General features: G+C 36.1%; 1 protein-coding gene across 5 annotated transcripts in view; it reads right to left on the bottom strand.

Annotated features, from left to right (window-relative positions):
* The window catches only part of GRIA4 (glutamate ionotropic receptor AMPA type subunit 4), a 383,403-nt gene extending 364,059 nt beyond the window's left edge, over nt 1-19,344 (bottom strand). For 4 of the 5 annotated variants that reach the window (XM_045204106.3, XM_024570806.4, XM_045204107.3 and 1 more), the window contains exons 1-2: nt 18,423-18,831; nt 17,067-17,225 (exon numbers count right to left, since the gene is read on the bottom strand). In XM_045204106.3, coding sequence (XP_045060041.1) covers nt 17,067-17,225; nt 18,423-18,510 — 247 coding nt within the window. In that variant the 5' untranslated portion in view covers nt 18,511-18,831. Of the gene's footprint in view, nt 1-17,066; nt 17,226-18,422; nt 18,832-19,111 lie in introns of those variants that run through there. The other variant, XM_024570807.4, reaches the window with a different exon arrangement.
* Nucleotides 19,345-19,580: the final 236 nt, after the last annotated feature.

The following is a 19,580-nucleotide window of genomic DNA, read 5'->3' as shown; positions in this document are numbered from 1 at the left end:
AGGGACTGAAACTAGAAACCAACCCCAAAGAAAAAACCCAGAACACTCAAAATCATGGAGACTGAATAGCATGCTATTAAACAATGAATGGGTCAAGAACGAGAATAGGGAAGAAATCAAAAACTTTCTGGAAACAAATGAAAACGAACTCACAACAACCCCGAACTTATAGGACACAGCAAAGGCAGTCTTGAGAGGGAAGTTCATTGCAATACAGGCCTACCTTAAAAAGATAGAAACATTTCAAACAAACAACCACAGCCTACACCTACAAGAACTGGAGGAACAACAACAAAGACAGCCCAGAGCAAGCAGAAGGAAGGAAATAACCAAGATCAGAGCAGAGTTAAATGACATAGAGACTGAAAGCACAATTCCAAGGATCAATGGATCCAGGAGCTGGTTCTTTGAAAAGATAAATAAAACCGACAAGCCTTTAAGTAGGCTCATGAAGAAAAAAAGAGAGAGGATCCAAATGAACACAATCAGGAAAGAAAGAGGAGAGATTACAAATGATACCACAGATATACAAAGGATTGTAAGAAATTACTATGCAGAACTGTATGCCAAGAAATTTGAAAACCTAGGTGAAATGGACACATTTCTAGAAAAATATAATCTTCCAAAACTGACTGAAGAAAAAGCAGAAAACCTGAACAGACCAATATCAGCAAAGGAAATTGAAGCAGTCATCAAGAAACTCCCATCACACAAAAGCCCTGGACCAGATGGTTTCACAGGACATTTCTACAAAGCATTTAAGGAAGAACTAACCCCTATCCTTCACAGACTATTCGAAAAAATCCAAACTGATGGAAGACTCCCAAACTCTTTTTATGAAGCCAGCATCATCCTAATCCCAAAACCAGATAAAGACACAACGAAGAAAGAAAACTTCAGGCCAATATCACTGATGAACACAGACACTAAAATCCTCAACAAAATATTGGGAAACCGCATCCAGCAGTACATTAAAAAGATCATCCACCATGACCAAGTGGGATTCATCCCAGGGATGCAATGATGGTACAGTATTCGCAAATCAATAAACATCATACATCACATCAACAACAGCAAAGACAAAAATCACATGATCATATCAATAGATGCAGAAAAGGCATTTGATAAGATACAGCACCCATTTCTGATAAAAACACTCAGCAAAGTGGGAATAGAGGGAGCATTCCTCAACATCATAAAGGCCATATATGAGAGACCTACAGCCAACATCATACTCAATGGACAAAAACTTAGAGCTTTCCCACTAAGATCAGGAACAAGACAAGGATGCCCTCTCTCACCACTCCTATTCAACATAGTATTGGAACTCCTAGCCACATCAATGAGACAAGAAAAAGCAATAAAAGGCATCCAAATTGGAAAGGAGGAAATGAAACTGTCACTGTTTGCAGATGACATGATAGTGTACATGGAAAATCCTATAGACTCCACCAAAAAACTACTCGCCCTAATGAATGAATTTGGCAAAACAGCTGGATACAAATTCAACACTCAGAAATCAAAGGCATTCCTGTATAGCAACAATGAAATAGCAGAAACAGAAATCAGGAAAAAAGTCCCATTTGATATAGCAACAAGAAAAATAAAGTACCTAGGAATAAACCTAACCAAGGAGGTAAATGACCTCTACTCAGAAAACTACACAACATTGAAGAAAGAAATTAAGGAAGACACAAACAAATGAAAGCATGTACCATGCTCATGGTTTGGAAGAATTAACATCATCAAAATGGTCATACAACCCAAAGCGATTTATAGATTCAATGCAATCCCTATTAAAGTACCGATGACCTATTTCAAAGATATAGAACAAACATTTCAGAAATTCATATGGAACCATAAACGACCCCAAATAGCTGCAGCAATTTTGAGAAAGAAGAACAAAGCAGGAAGGATCACAATACCTGATATCAAACTGTATTACAAGACCACTGTAATCAAAACAGCCTGGTACTGGCATAAAAACAGGCACATAGACCAATGGAACAGAACAGAGAGCCCAGAAATAAATCCAAGTCTTTACAGTCAATTAATATTTGACAAAGGAAGCAGGAGCATTAAATGGAGCAAAAACAGCCTCTTCAACAAATGGTGTTGGGAGATCTGGACAGCTACAAAAATGCAAAAAAAGTGCAAAAAAATGAAACTCGATCACCAACTTATGCTATACACAAAAATAAATTCAAAGTGGATTAAAGACTTAAATATAAGTCATAACACCATAAAAGTCCTAGAGGAAAACGTTGGCAGGAAAATCTCAGACATTCCACACAGCAACATCCTCACAGACATGTCCCCTACAGCAAGGGACATAAAGGAAAGAATAAACAAATGGGACCTCATCAAAATAAAAAAGCTTCTGCATGGCTAAAGAAAACAGAATTAAAATAAAAAGAGAACCAACAGTATGGGAAAACATATTTGCCAATGATACCTCAGACAAGGGCCTGATCTCCAAAATATATATAAAGAACTCACACGACTACACTCCAGGAAGAGAAACAACCCAATTAAAAAATGGGCAAAGGACTTGAACAGACACTGCTCCAAGGAAGACATACAGAGAGCCCAGAGACATATGAAAAGATGTTCAACATCACTAGCCATCAGAGAGATGCAAATTAAAACCACAATGAGGTACCATCTCACACCAGTCAGAGTGGCCAACATAAACAAATCCACAAACAAATGTTGGAGAGGATGAGGAGAAAAGGGAACCCTAGTGCACTGTTGGTGGGAATGGAGACTGGTGAGGCCACTGTGGAAAACAGTATGGACTTTCCTCAGAAAACTAAAAATGGAACTGCCTTTTGACCCAGCAATTCTGCTACTGGGATTATACCCTAAGAACCCTGAAACACCAATCCAAAAGAACCTATGCACCCCAAGGTTCATAGCAGCACAATTTACAATAGCCAAGTACTGGAAGCAACCTAAGTGCCCATCAGCAAATGGATCAAAAATCTATGGTACATTTACACAATGGAATTCTATGCAGCAGAGAGAAAGAAGGAGCTTATACCCTTTGCAACAACATGGATGGAACTGGAGAGCATTATGTTAGTCAAATAAGCCAGATGGTGAGGGACAAATACCATATGATCTCACCTTTAACTGGAAGATAATCAACAAAAGAAAAAAGCAAACAAAATACAACCAGAGGCAATGAAGTTAAGAACAATCTAACAATAGCCAGAGGGGAGTAGGGAGGGGACAGTGAGGAGAGGGGATTACAGGAACTACTATAAAGGACACAAGGACAAAATCAAGGGGGAGGGTGGAGGTTGGGGAGGGAGGTGGGTTTGGCTGGGGTGAGGTGGAGGGATGGGGAGAAAATGCAGATAACTGTAAGTGAATAACAATAAAAATTAAAATAAAATAAAATAAAATAAAATTCTCTTTATCTTTACTGCCAACATGCTAATTTATTATGTAAAACTGTATACCTCTTTTTAATTTGTTTTTCTCTGATTAAATATATTTTACATTTTGTTTACTAGATTTTTCTCCAATATGAATTTTCTGTTGCATATCTTTTGTCCTTTCTTTTCCGTCTCAGTGACACACGTGTGTGTGTGTGTAGGTGCATGTGTTCTTTCTCCAGTATAGTTCCATAAGACAGTTTCTCAAGAATTGATAACTTCTGAGTTTCTTTTACTATTAAAAAAGTGAAAATGCTATGAAATGACAATCTGCATGAACAATATGGGGAAATTTGTTCAAACAAAATATTTTAGCAGAATGCACGTTTAACTGACCAAATACATAAAAAGTATTGGTTTGTGACCTGGTGTCATCCTGTATCTAAACTTTCACAGCCTGTTCTTAATTGTAATAATCAATACGGATAATCCTGTAGTAGTTACTTGGAACTGAAAATAGTTTGTAACTAAATGAATTAAAATAGTCTTGATGTTTCCAAACAAGTAGAAATTCGCGTACATGTAAAAATCTCTCATTTTGAATTAAAAAAATAAAACAGTCTATGGGCTCTGTGAAGTGGTTGATTAGTAGCAGTTCCTGTGGGAAAAAATAGCTAAGTGTTAAGTTTTAATTAACTATGAACTTAACATGAACAAACAGAGCGATATAACTGACAAATTACAGTGTATACTGTTTAAGTCATTGGAATTGCTGTTCTCACCAGGACAGGTCACGCCAGATCATGGTCTTGAGTGTCATCAATGTGAAGTTTAATGAAGTTTAATTTTGTACCGATCATGACAAGAATATGGGGTAAATTTGTATCCAAAGGATATTTAGAATGCTAGAACTTGGATGTTAAAAGTTTTAGAAACTATGTTGCATAAGAAAATGAGTGTTATTTAGCTTAGAAACACACAAAGGGGACATGTAATAAGTATTTTCAAAAAATATGAAGGGGTTGAATCATTTAGAAAATAAACTAGATTAGTGTTGTTTTATTCAATTCTGGCTAAGAATTACTTGTTATAAATACCCAACCAAAAAATGGGTTTCTGCTCTCCTTTCTCTCAATCAGTCAGCAAACATTTATTGAGTGTGGAACATAAATGTTCCAGGCACCGCGATAGGCCCCCGAGTAGAAGTACTAATAAAGTATCATCTGTGTCTTCAAGGAGCTCACAGTCTAATGGAGTGGACAGATTATCTATCTATCTATCATCTATCTATCTGCTTATCACCTTCCAGGGTATATATAACATACGGGAAATACTAAACAAGAAATCTGGCTATTCAAGCAAAAGCTGACTAACATCTGTGCTCACTGAAACATCATCTAGACTTTTTATTCGGAGCCAGTGTCCTGAAATGATGTGCAGTCTTATAAGGTATGTTTATGTAATACATAGTATTTACATAATATATTTATATTACATATAATTTTAGAAAAATCATGGACATAAAAACAATATAAAATGTTTAAAAAGGGAAATAATTTGTTACTGAATAGTAAATATGGACTTGAGACCTCTGGCTATTGGAACAAATAGGGAAACAATTTGATTTACAAGTTTTCCATTAAAAACGAAGGAAGCATAAGTATTTTTCCAAGAAATAAAATACAATATTTCTCTTGATTTTAACATTTGAAGCAAAGAGTGGTAAAATGCCTGGCAAACCTGCCTAGGTAAGACTGTATATGTAGCTGAATTAAGTATTTTAAGCAAATATAATCTACTTTCAAAAGAGAGAAGGATAAAGGGTCATAAAAACTCACAAATTGTTTGTGAAATTTGCTATAGAAGGTAGTGCGCTGTAAAAACTCAAGAACTGACAGGAATAACATGGTACATTTGACTCCAACTTCCCTTTTTCACAATTCTTCTAGTTCCACGAACTTTAAGAAGTGCTAAGGAAGCAGTCAATGTCCGAACAGACGGGCTTCTCTTGACTGTGCTTACTAATTCACCTGGGCTTCTCAAATGGGCTTTTTCCTACTTTGAAAGTGTGCTGTGTCAGCATTTTCTAGTTCTTTTGTTGGCAGACAACACATGTTATAAGCACCTAGAAGTTCTCTCCTATCAGATTTAAATTTACCAAAGAGCGATTTGGCCAGGACAATGCATACCAATTGCATTAACAGTTCCACCTTCTTCATTGCAGGGCTTATTTTCTCCCTTACTTAGCCCATCCTGTAAGTTGAATCTAACAAAAACAAATGAGAATAAAACATGCTTAAGATAAAATTACATAGCGTTTATTTTGGATACACTACCTCATTGTCTCCATAGCCTCTCTTCGATTTTATTTAAGACAACACATAAAAGGTGTTAACTGTCCTAAGGATGCCCCCCCAAATGAGTGAAAACTCATCATATACTGCTAGCTCATCATACAAACATAGTTACTGATTCTTACTTTGTACCAGACATTTTGTGAGGTCATGAGAATATACTGTTTAACAAGACAAACAATGCTCTATGTTCCGGAAGTTTATATTCTAGTGAGAAATATATATGATAAATAAGTAAAATACTTAAACTAATAATCACAAATTATGATAAAAGCTAAGAGGATCATGGGGTTGGTAAAATCATTAGTGTTAGGGGTGGAAGGGCTTATTTTAGTAGGGTTGGCTAGAAACGTTTTACTGAGGCGATGACGTTTACCTGTGTGAGAGAAAGCTAGGCAAACCAATAGCTGGATTGGAGGAGTCCAACAAAAGGGGATGTCAACAACAAAGACATAGAGAAAAGAAAGGGTTAAGCATGTTCGGGAATCAAAAAGACCTTGCAGACTCTAGGTTGTGCAAGGGCAAAGAGGTGGGCTAGAGTCACGTCAGGAAGGACCATGTTAAAGAGAATGAAAAACCATTGGAGGGTTTTAAGTAAGGAAGCGTCAGTCTCTGATTTACATATTCAGAGCGATGCCCTAAGTTTCAGTATATAAAATGGATGGAGAGAGGTGATAAGTAGAAGCAGGAAATTAATCATTAAGTTATTAGAAAGGTACAATTGACTTGAACGAGAATGGTGGGGTAAAAAATCTAGAATGGTGGCAATATGTGTGATGTACTTTGGAGCTGAAAAAAGAGAACTTGGTCAGATGGTGTGTGACACTAAGGAAAAATTTTTAGAAAGTAACAGAAGGAATAAGAAAGCAGATAATAGAAATGTAAAAACTAGTAGCATATCCACGAGGGACTGTCAGAAAAAGGTAGATGAAGAACAGCAAATAGGAGAATATTGGAAAAATCAAATGAGGAATTTCTGCCCAAGACCAAATTCAGCTAAGGAAGGGCAGAACTTATCAGTTCACATTATCAGTTCAAAGCACTTGTAAGAGAGCAGCTTATTCAAATAAATAGTGGGTACACGCAAGCAAAACATTAATTCTTATACCATAAGAAAATACATTGTCAAAAGAGATAGTGTTATAAATATAAAATTAAAAATCCTAAAAGTATTAAGATTATGGGATATTTTTTATAGTTTTAAGAATAAGGATATCTTTATAAGCATAGCACAAAACTCAGAAGCCATAAAAATGACTCATAGATTTCACTACATAAGGTATCCATACAACAAAAGACATCATAAATGAAGCTGGAAGCCAAAGGCAAAATGGAAAAATAATTTCCAATATAGATGACAAAGGGTTAATTTCTATAGCATATAAAACATTTCAGAAATAAGGAAGAAAATATTGGTAAAGGAAAAGAAATGACAGTTCACAGAAAATAAAGAACACTGATCTTAAAAATATAAGAAAATATTCTCAGCTTCATTATTAATCAAAAATATGCAAATTAAAGTAGCAATTAGATGCCTTTTTCACCCATTAGGACAAGTGAAGATTCAAGAGACTGATAATGGCTAGTGTTGTCAGGTCATAGAAAAACAATTATTCTCACATCCTGGTATTTGTATATATTATTTCTTTGAGAAAAATTTCACAATATCTATTAATAGGAGAAATCTGCATTATTTGATATGGTTATTTTGTTCCCTGGAAATTACTTCTACAGGAGTATTCACACAGGTACACAAGTAGTTTTACTGCTATTTTCTTTGTAATATTCAAAATGTGGAAACTACCTAAATGTTGATCAAGAGGGTATTGAGTATATTTATTATAATTCCTTTGCACAGTGACATAATAAGTGGTAGAAGAAGAAAATGAGATAGCTCTTATATACCAGCAGAAAACTTTTTATGGAAAATGTGTAACAAAACATTGATATAATATAGGTTTTGAGTATTAGTTTTATTGAATACTTTTTATTGATTGATTTTTTTGTGTGAGAGAGAAAGAAAGATCGGATTGTTGTTCTAGTTATTTATGTATTCGTTGGTTGATTCTTGTAGGTTCCCTGACTGCGGATGGTACCCACCAGCTTGGCATATTGGGATAATGCTCTAACCAACTGAGCGACCTGGCCAGGGAAGTTTTATTAAATGCTTTTATTTCTCAATGTACACTAGCATCTTATGTTTATAGTACTCTTTATCTAGGTCTATATAGATTTTTTAAAAAGTCTAAAAAGATCTATAGACCATGCTGACTATGATTAGCTCTAAAATGTGGGGTTGCAGACTATTTTGACTTGTTAAGATTTATGAATTATTTGAAGTTTTCACAAGTATTCTAATTTTTTAAATATAAAAATATGAAAAATGGAAAGAACACATTGCATAAAATATTTAAAGTCACTGATAAAACACTCCTCATTTTGGAATAGGCATATGAGCAACAAAATAAGCAAACACTGATTACAGCTTCTGGTGTGATTTTTGCTGTATCTTCAGAAATATTGAGACTTATTCAAAGAAAGTATTAAATTTCAACTTTCCCCCTTGGTTTCTAAGATAACATTGAACTATTAACTGATGACACCATTAGTTGTGTTAAGTTTGGAGGCAAGTGACGACACTCTAAAGACTAGAGCAATTTTTACTGAAGGTGGTGCTCTTTAAAGCAGTCATTACTATGTTTATTTGGAATCCAAAAATTTATATTTTAAATTTTATTTTAATTTTAATTTTTTTATTGTCCTTCAATTATAGTTGTCCCCATCACCCCCCCATGAGACACCACTTCACATGGGTCAGAGTGGCCATCATAAACAAATCAACAAACAAGTGCTGGTGAGGTTGTGGAGAAAAGGGAACCCTAGAACATTGTTGGGGATGCAGACTGGTGAGGCCACTGTGGAAAACAGTATGGAATTTCCTCAAGAAAACTAAAAATGGAACTGCCGTTTAACCCGGCAATTCCACTGCTGGGAGTATACCCTAAGAATCTTGAAACACCAATTTAAAAACTTCTTAAAGGGAATGTGAAAGAGACTGATTGACAGCCAAGCAAATCTTAAAGTAAAGGATTTAGGGAAATTTGTTACAAATAGCTGTAGTCATTCTGAAATCAAATAATATTTCTATAACAAATATGTGAGTTGGCCAACTAATGAACTATCCATTGCTGTTTGCATAACATTTAAAAAAGTCACTTAGTCATTTTTCCACATGGTGGTATATATGACAAGAATTTGGCAATATAAAGTGATGGGAGTGTCATTGTTTGGAATTCTTAAATTTCTGTGCTGCATTACAAAGCACATAGAAGAACTGATATCCAATGTAAAATGCTATGCATACACGAAAAGCGTTAAAGAGATAGCTTTGAGTAAAACATCTTTCTGTTTAGATTAAGAGTTCCCTAGCTGCTGTCACTCCACGTGATGGGTATCCTGTGGATCCAGTACTAACCAAAATTCTGCAGAATGGCAGACAAATCTGACTTTAGGGTCTGATGGCCTGGACAATTTATGGTTATACAAATTTTCTTAATGACACATCTTCACTTTTTCCACACATAAAATAAGAAGAATGTCGGCTGCTTAGAGTGGGGTGAGAATTGAGGTGATGAAGCATCCCTGGCACGTAGTTAGTCCCCCATTTTAGTAGCTCTTACTATTATTATTATTAGAGAAGAAATAAGTTTCAGGGAACAGGGATTTGTTAGCAATTTCAAATCCTGCAAACTATGAAAATGTCATGAGGACTAAGGAACAATTGGATTTACTAATTTTTAAGTCACTGGTGACCTTCAAGAACACAACATTCCAGGAGAGGTGGTGGAAAGGGAAAAGGTAATTATGATGAAAATAGAATTAGCTGATGTGGAATACGTAGAACATCTGATATTAAGAGAAGGGATACATATAATAACATTACAATTTGAGAGGCAGAGGGCCAAGCCAAGGATTTTGCCAGCTAGGACACACTGAAGCCAGTGAAGATGGGTTTTATGTAAAAATTCCTGGTTGGTTACAAGGAAAAAATTCAATTGGCTTCTATTAAAATGAAGTTAGTGAATGAAGTGCTGTTTGTTTATCTAACTTAGGTGTAGCTTCTTTAGGGCTGTGGTAGGGGGCCTTTTTGTGTGATTGCAATTCATGGGGTAGCCCTTTACAAGTTTAGACCATCTCTGTAAGCACACAGACACACGCAGCAAATTTTGCATAGAGGTAGAAGTCACCAACCTCCTTAATTTGTTCATGAAACAATCTTCCCTGAATGGCCCATAAATCCCAGATAAAGTTATCCTCTTTTAGGATTAGAAATAATTTCAACAAATATGAATTTAGACTCATGCACATAAAGTTAAAAACTCAGTGAGAGGTCAAGAAAGTTCCTATGAAATACCAACAAAATGTATTTATTCAAAACATAAATTACCTTTAAAAACACAAGCAGAAAATAAAAATAACTCTTGAAATGTTAAGACTGACTCAGAAATAAATATTCCATATGACACAGAAAATGTAACACAACTGAATTTAATTGAATTCTAATTGTATGCTGAATACATTCCAAACACTTTTCTGATATTCATAAAGTTCATGTGTGGTAGGTATTATTTCCCCGGGTTAAAAGATGAAGAAACTGAGTTTTGAATGTATTAAGTGACTTATCCACCAATTGTATTATAAATTCAAGACCACCTCTTTCAAAAGTACAAAAAAGACTCCATCTTCCTACCCTTACATAAAAAGATAAGAATATTCCAAGCCAAAATATACACAAGAGTATATATTCATAGCATCCATGTGGGATTAATCAATACTGTTTCCCCTCCCTGGTCAAAACACAAAAGAACACTCTAAAGAAAAGAGAAGAAAAGAGAAGAAATGATTGTTAAAGATGTTACAATTATCCTTGCATTCATTTTTTTAAATTTTGCAGCCTTTGCAAGGTTGATCACTATTTACTTGAAATTCTCCCCACCTCCTGGTCCTGTGAAATTACTCTTGCCTTATTTTACTCTGAACTCCCAGACCCATTTTCCCTTAGTCTTGTTTTCTCTCTCTCTGCCTCTCAAGTTACAGTATTTCCTAGGATTTTGTCCTCAACAGTTTTTTCACAGTTCTTTCTTTCTCCGGGCTATCGCATGCACATCCATGGCTTCAATCACCACCATATGTCTGTCTTTAGTTCAAACCGGGCCCCAGAGCTCCAGATACACATGTCCAACTCTCTACACTGCATATGTACATTGGGATGGCTCTTAACTCAAAAGCAGTATATTCACACTACAGTCACCTTCCCCACTCAAATCTGCCCCTTCTCCTGTGTGACCCTTCCTAATCAGTGCAATCACTATCATTTGTCCAGGTGAGAAATCATCTTTTGTTCTTGTTACACTTCTTTCCCACCCTCCCACACAGACATCACATCCATCGTCAAGTTCTGACAACAGTTCTGCATTCTTGTATCTAGGTGATTTTCTCTCTCTTCCATGCTTCTACTTTTAAGCGCCTATCACCCTAAATTGCATTACTTCAAAACTCATCTAATTGGTCCTTTTCTTCCTGTTTTGTTCCCTTCCTATTCATTCTCCTTTTTGCAACCAGCCTGTTCATCTTATTATATAAATCTGATCACATCACTGTTGTGTTTAAATTATTTGCGGGCCCCTTTTTTAAATTCAGGAGTCTCCTTACAGCAGCTACAACACTCTGGGTATCTGCAAAGCTTCACCCCTTAACACACCTCTCCTTCTTCTTATACTCAATCTACAACCAAACTAAATCTTTCTTAGTGGCTCAGACACCAGTGGCTCAGACACACCTGGCCTTCCCACACCTCGGTGCCTGTCATATGTTGCTGTTTTGGTTAAGCATGCCTTCCTTCTCTCTTTTTTGAATTGCTCAACTAGATCCTTAATACCCAGATCAGGCGTCATCTCCCCTAAGAGGTCATGCCAAGTTTGTCATTATTATCCTTCCTGTGTGCATCTTAGTCATAGCACTCTGCTTCTCTGTCATAGCACTTAACCTTACTGTGCTTGGAATAACTAACTTGTCTATCTTTTCCACTGGACTATCAGCTCCTGAGGGCAGCAACTATTCTTATGAGTTTTTGGATTCTCATCTCTAGCATACTGTCTTAAATACCCTTAATAAGTGTGTTTAATGATTAATGGATACATTCATTATCTAATCTAGTGAATGAATGGGTAAATTCATTAAGTAATATGAATTCAGTCCTTGCTATATCACTCAATGTCATATGATTAATGAATAAGTTGCCCAGAAAAGTCTTGTTCTATTTTGTTCAAAATGCTGCAATTAAATTAGAAGAAAAGATTAATGACAACTCTGCTTTTTTCTTTCTTAATTCAAGTAATATCAATATGGATGTGTTTTCCACACCCAATGGCCTACTGGTAAAAGTGCTAGGAAAATAGAAGACGTGGGTTCAAACCCTGACTCTGCAGCTTATTAGCCATACAATCCCGGGCACGTTAAATAAGTCCTTTGAACCAAAATCGGCTGCACTACAAAATAATGACTTTCTTCTCAGACTGTCGTAATGCAAGATCAGTTTGAGGTCAAATAACAAAATGCATATGAAAGCATTTAAAAACTACATCTTGTCATAAATGTAAGGTATATTTATCTTTCAGTTTAAATTCCTGAACAAAAATAAAATTCTGTAAATAAGATACATAATATTTTCTAATTTACATCAGAAAGTAAAAATTTTCCTCTTTAGGAATTAATACCACTCGGAAAAATCCAGATTAAAAAAAATGTTTAGGGAGTTTTTCTAATAGTTTTAGGAAGATGTAATAATCCTGTGATAATTCTGAAATAGATCAATGCAAATTATAGATCACCCTACCATTTTAGAAAGGAAAAAAGCACAGGATTATGACTCATCTTTGTCACTAATTTCACAATGGAAAATAAAACAAAGAGAAAGAATATTATAAAACTAAAGAATTATTTCAATTAACATAGAATCTTGCTATCTATTTAAAATAAGGAAGCCTAATGAGAGTTATAGTAGAGTTACAACACTTATTTTCCTAAAAATAGTCAAAAACAAAACAATATTTATTCTAATGTATCTCTAATAGCTTTGCAAGTGAAACCATCAGAATTTTATTTTTAGCATGTTTAAAATTATTATATTAGCCATGTTAACTTTTAGAATGTCTTTTTTTGGCTTTGTGTCTCTGAAAGAGAGTATGTACAATGCTTAAATATTTTTGAATCAAAGCCAGAAGATTATTAACATTTAGCACCATTATACTCAAGGAGATTTTACTAAGTATGTAAGTGGGAAAATGAGCAGAACCTACTGATACAGTGTCACAGTTTCAGTGTATTTAGATTTACTAAACAACTTACTCGTACATGTAACAGTCATCTTGAATACTTAGAGTTGACAAGTAAATTGACCACAGATAGAACTGATATTTAACTTAAAAAACAAAACAAAACTTTTCATCTTTACTAGGATATAATATCCAATCTCCAGTCTCTTTGTTATTGTTACAACTTTCCAACTCATCATCTTTTAAACCACTGATTTGACAGATTTTTGATAGAAAAGAAAAGGAAAAAACACCATTAAAAACACAATTATTAATTATGTGGATCTTCCTATTCAAGTTAAAAAAATGGAAATATTCCATAAAATGCTTCTATTATTTCACCAAAGTGACAACATGTTACTAATTAATCTGCTTCATTATGTATATGCTATTGCTCCTCTGAGATTTAGAAAAGCTATTTCAGAAACTGAATATTTGTGTTTATATTGTGAAGGACTGCCTTATTAAAGGGCTAATTCTTTTACAGATTTCTAATGTAAGTGTAATAAACTGATAATTTCAACATCTCTAATATTTTTATCTTTTAGAAAATTTGGTGATAGATTACTTTAGTATTTTGTTTTTTTTTCCTTCTGGTCAAATTTAATATACATTGTCCTCCAAAAAAATCTCCATTAATTAACTATTGGAAAATTATAAGAAAACAGTCTGCTTTCAGGTTGTCTCAAATATTTTGCAGACCAATTGAACTAACATGTTTGTTTGCAAAGGCAGCTATCTTGGGTCAATTGTATATTTTATTGAAGAATATTGACCATATTGAATTTCTTTTTAAAATATCCATTTTTCTATTCTCCATCTTTGGATATATCACAGCAAATAAATGTATACCTTTAATTACACCTTGAAATTTTAACACTTCAGCTACCTATTTTTGCTATTAAAATAGGTCATAATTTTATATTCTCTGTATTTCCTATCATTTCAGTTTTACGTTGAGCAAAGTGTGACTTTCCAACAATGTAAATGATTTTTAAAATATTTGAATTTAATCTTATACAAATATTGTTAAAACTAAATTAAAACAATAAACTAAAATTGTTTTTTCTCCCTTAGATTCTGAGAAATTATACCAAAAGTGGTAAATTTGTGTTAATCAGGTTTAGTCTTGAGCAGTGTATAAACTCTATCACAGTATGTTTAGATGGCCTGAAGTAATATGAGAGTGTTAAATTGATTGTGAGACAGAAGAACAAGCATTAAATTATATCTGTCCAATAGATAACCAATAATTTTTATCCTTTAACCTGCTATTTGTCTTTGATTATTCATTCCATAAAATAAACATATCCTTTTTAATGGTCTTAATTCTCAGACAGACTAGATCCTGCAGTTTTACAAGAATCCATTGCAGGGAAATCCCAATTCAAGGAAACCTGGCCAGTCACATATTATATGTTTATATTTAATACAACATTAAAAAATCTAAAAACCCAGTCTGTATCACTGTGAAGAATAACTGCCATGTTAATTTTCCAGAATACTATTTTTATCCTTTTGTACCCAAAGGAATAAAAATGTCTCATACTTACTGCTTACATTTCCCCATTAAGGAGACCGGAAAATCAGGCTGTATATGCTCAGGGGCAGCCCATTCAACAAACACAAGTCACCTGACCCATGTTCTCTGATAACTGACTTTTCCCAAATTCACCTTAGGTTTGCCTTACAAACATTCAGCATGCCCATTTCACCCCCAAAATTCATTTTTATCAGTAGAAAATATATTTTGTCCTCTTAAAATTTATGCATCTTTAAAAAGGTAGTTTAAATTTGTGTGCAAAATCAATTAATGTGATTATGAAAAAATATGGCATCCCTAACATTGTATTACAATTGAATTCAAAATAAGCAAACAAAGTTTACTTAGTTTCAATTTTCTCAACCTTAAATGTGAAAGAGTAGCATATTATTTATATTTTATACCTTTTTAATTCTGTGTGCAGCTTTCTATCAAGTGTTAGTAGTAACACTTCATTTTACATAATATATTCAATACATAAATAGAATAATTTTAATTAAAATTATCCTTAATGAGATTAAAAATGATAAGGAGGAAAAAAGGATTATTACTTTATGGTTTATATAGCTGAAAGACAAAATACAAATTCTAGGTTACTTAAATACTTAGTTTGTAAAAGCAAAACAAAACTAATATATTTATCATTTTAAGAAAGTCTCTCAAAAAATAACAAAAAATTAATGTTTAAATAGCAATTTACTGTTGACAAAATCCCTTTACATATACTGGGCTCATGAATTGTTTTCAAAGTTAGTAATTTTTTTTCTCCATAGAATATCAGGAAAACATGAGAAAAAATTTTAAATAAACACATAATGTTGATATACAAAGGAGAATGCTTTATACCTAGAATTATTTGAATTGTTGACATCCCTTTCAAAACAAAACTAGTAACTTGTAAAATTTGCAAAAATGAAAATCCACAAACCTAGGTCTAATTTATGTGCATTTATGCTTAAAAATAACTCCCTCCTTCTATAATGTAATATTGATTTTATCATGAAATAGGAAATGATTTTAAGTTGTGTTCATAGGAGCTATAGCATTCCTGCAAAATAATACAAGTTTGTCACTTTACAAAATATCAAATGCTTTGACCTCCTTATGAAACCAAATTCTAAAATAAAGTAATGGTTAGGTGCCAAAAATTAAGAAAACAATTGATCACACTATCAGTTAAATGAATTAATGGCAAATAAATATGAATTAAAATAAATTAAACAGATATCCTCCAAACATTTAAAAACTTCGCTTTCAATTTCACTTATTTGTTTAGTACAATTTCTTGAACTGAGAGAAAGCTTTGAAAATTAAAATACACCAACTTGATATAATAAAAATACTCTACATCAGATTAAACATTTTAATGCCTTTGTGCAAAATTTTATGTAGGAACTGTTCCTAAATGTCTTATGTAATATATAACCATTATCTCAATACAGAGATTTTGAGCAGTTAGTAAATTGGCATGTGAAGCTGAGGAGATATTTCAAACATGTATTTCCTTCAACAGTGAAAATGCAATGTAAATGTTATATTGACTGATCATATTTTAAAGAGTTTTCGATTAACCAACAGTTGATTATAATTTTATTACATTAAGTTATACAGTATTTTGGTAGGGGAGCACTGTACAACTCTTTCGTTACAGCATTAGGTGAGGTCACCCATTAAAGTTTCAACGTGTTTTGTGAATTCAGATGGATTGGAAACTAACGTGATTTGGCACCAAGGTAAGGATTCACGGAGTTATACCCACAGGATATGTGCATTACGTGATAGTAAGAGACATTTACAACCCAGAATATAAGGGCAGGACAGCCTCCAGTGACATCACCAGATTATCTGCAGCGTCAGCCAACCCTCGAGAATATATACCCTCCATATCACTGCTTCCCTCTCTTTCTCACTGTTAGCAAACCTTCCATTGCTTTCAGCAGTGTAAGAGAGGATATGTCTACTTTAACAGCAAGCTATATGCTTACTCAAGTGAACAAATAAGAAAAACCAAAGGAACAGAACTAAAACTAGACTGAGTACAATTTTCACTGACTTGACATTCACGTGTAAAAAATAACACTGAATGTTAAAGGAGAAATTAACTTGAATTATCCAGACAAGAAATTAAAAAAAAAAAAGAAGGGAGGAAGGGAGGAAGGAAGGAAGGAAGGAAGGAAGGAAGGAAGGAAGGAAGGAAGGAAGGAAGAGAGAGAGAGAAAGGAAGGAAGAGTGATTTTAATATCTCAAGAAAAAATCTTGATTTTAACTCTGATTTACTCTGGAACCAGCCATACGGGGGATGCTTGAATTTCTTTCCAAAAAAAAAATTAAATAACAATAATAAAGAGAAAAGGCACTCAATTGCTTCATTTTAGTTCTCTTCTGATTTATCCACAATTTATGTTTTACTTACAAGCATTTGTTACAGCAAAACTGTTGGCTGTCTCAATGTTGTCCACATGAGGTACCAAATTAAAAGGTGCTTCCGACGCATTGGGGCTGGTGTTATGAAGAAAAATTGCTAATCGAAAAGCAGTATATTCCTGATCTGTGTTTCGGATGAAGAGACCACCTATTAAAAACAAGAAAAGCACATTCAATGTTTCCTCTTATAAATGCCATTGCTGCCCCACGCACTGTCAAATGCACTGCCATTCCCCAGCACATCCGATTAAGGACCTATCCCTGACACATCTTGGGAGACTGGCCTTTGTCCCTGAGGTCCTAAAGACTAAAGACTAAAATACTAAGCATGTATTTTAGTCTTTAGGACAGCTCAGCTTTTCCCTGTCCCAATTTGTCATGATCACAATGACCTCTGAGACCATTTAGTGTGTTTTCCTTTTTCTCTCTCACCCTCCCCATGATTCCCAGCACACTGCTACATCAGCCAGCTTGGGGTATTTCTCTGGAAGATGCATGCAGATGAACAGAAAAGAGGATTTGCATTAAAATACAGAAATGAAAGGATGTGGTGTCATTCAGGGAAGAGGGAAATCAGAAAGGAGACGTGAACTTTGTTTTTCTGCAGCTGGTGGACTCAGCCTGCTCAGCTCCGTTTTGTGCACAGTCCACGAGAAATGATGCAGTGTTGAGGCTGGGTTTAGCTGGAAGGAATTCAATAGCTGCGTCCCATTAAGACAGGAGAGAAAAGCAAGAAAGCCAAAGATGGATAGTTCACCAGGAGCAGAGTTGAGATGCAGGAATAAGGTCAAAAGATACAAGAAGAAAACAAAATAAAATGAGAGAAAATTCGGGGGAAGAGATCTAACTTTGGTTAGGTTAACCGGTAGCAAGCAAAGGCAGGGGTTGCAGGTGGAAACGCTTTTTCTTCCCCGGAACAGTCTCTTTCTATAATAGAGAGAAAGATGCGGAGTCCAGCATGAGAAGAAGTGTATTTTTAAAAACAAACTCGACATCCCTTCATGCTCTATAGAAATGGATGAAAAAAAATCACATAAAATGTAATCATATACCGTGGAGGTTTTTTCCAACTTATTCCAATTCTACTTAAGTGACTTGAACCAAAGGTAGAAATGGAGAGCACGGACTGAAAGGATGGAAGGTGGGCAGTTCTGTGTATATTTCAATTGAACCTGAACCAAAAAGGCAGGGTTTTTTTTTTTCCTTGTAAAGGGGAGAAAAGAGGAGCAGAGGGGAAAGGAACCGCTGAAGGTTCCCCTGAATTGCTTATCAGCAACTCATTTAACTCACTTTTGGATATCTCCTACAGCCACCCACAGGCACACCCCATCGGGGCAGAGCTTACCTATTTGCACGCTGCTTGGAAAGGCTCCCATGGCGAGTCCCCAAAATCCAGAAAATAACAAGACAATCTGTCTGCAAATAATCCTCATCTTCTTGTCTCCTCTCCTTGGCGCGCGCTCTTTCTCTCGCACTCTTCCTAAACGCTGTTCAGAGAGGCATTGAAGACGATGGCGCTAAAATTAAAAACAATAACAAAAAAAGGGGGGGTAAGGAGAGAGGTTTGGGTGGTTTCTAATTCTGACTCTTTCCCTTTAGCAATCCATCGCGAGCTGCCAGGTTTTTCCCGCAGTCTCCATAGCTCTGGGAGAGGTTTGCTGTCCGGCTGCAAATGTTGAACATGCAAAAGATGGTGGTGGAGCGTCTAGTGGCTGCTTGCAGGGATGAGACATGCGCTCTCTCTTTGCCTCTCTCGCACTCGCGCTCGCCCCTCGTTTTCTCACAAACACACGGACGCTGGCGCCGGGGCCGCCGCACGCGCTCCCCCGCTCGCACCGCCTCGCGTGCCCACCAAGCCTGCAGCAGCCCCGAGCATCGCCGTGCTCCTCGCGTCCCCTCCCCGAGCGCGCCGCTCTCCCTTCGCGCGCCCCTCGCACGCCGCTCGGCCGGCTGCACCTCTGGGTGCTCATCGAGGTGCCCTATTCTCCCGACGCCCGTGAACCATTCTGGAAAAGGGTTTTTGGGTCTCCTTACCACTCGCTGGCTCCTTCCTCTCTTCTTCCCCTGTCCGAAGAAGGGCCTGCTCTGGGGACGAACACTCTCAGCGCCCCTCTCTTTGCTTTCCCGGCGCCTCTGCCTCTCGACTGCACTTGGCAGGAAACTGGCCCGCGGGCCAGGTCTGCAGCCCGGCTCAGGGGCGCGGGGAGTTCGTGCCTCCCAGGCCCCCGGCCCCCTGCTGCATTCTCGTAGGCTCGCGGGGAGGACCGGCTGCCTCCCTCCCCTACAGCCCTCTCCTGTCTCTCAGCCTCGCCCTCTTCTGCCACTGGGCTGCGCGCGGGGGACTCAGGTCCGCGCTGCAGCAGATTTCTCATCAGCAAACAGCCCGAGAATCTGGAGAGCTGGAGAGCCTGAAACCGGAACGGATGAGGTGAATGGGATCAGGAAAGGAGAGGAGGAGAAAAGGCGGCAAAAAGCAGCCCGGGCAGGTCTAAGGGTCTGGTAC

The sequence above is a fragment of the Desmodus rotundus genome, chromosome 5 (genome assembly GCF_022682495.2).
Source record: "Desmodus rotundus isolate HL8 chromosome 5, HLdesRot8A.1, whole genome shotgun sequence".
NCBI classification, from domain to species: Eukaryota; Metazoa; Chordata; class Mammalia; order Chiroptera; family Phyllostomidae; genus Desmodus; species Desmodus rotundus.
This window is presented reverse-complemented; position numbering and strand designations above follow the sequence as displayed.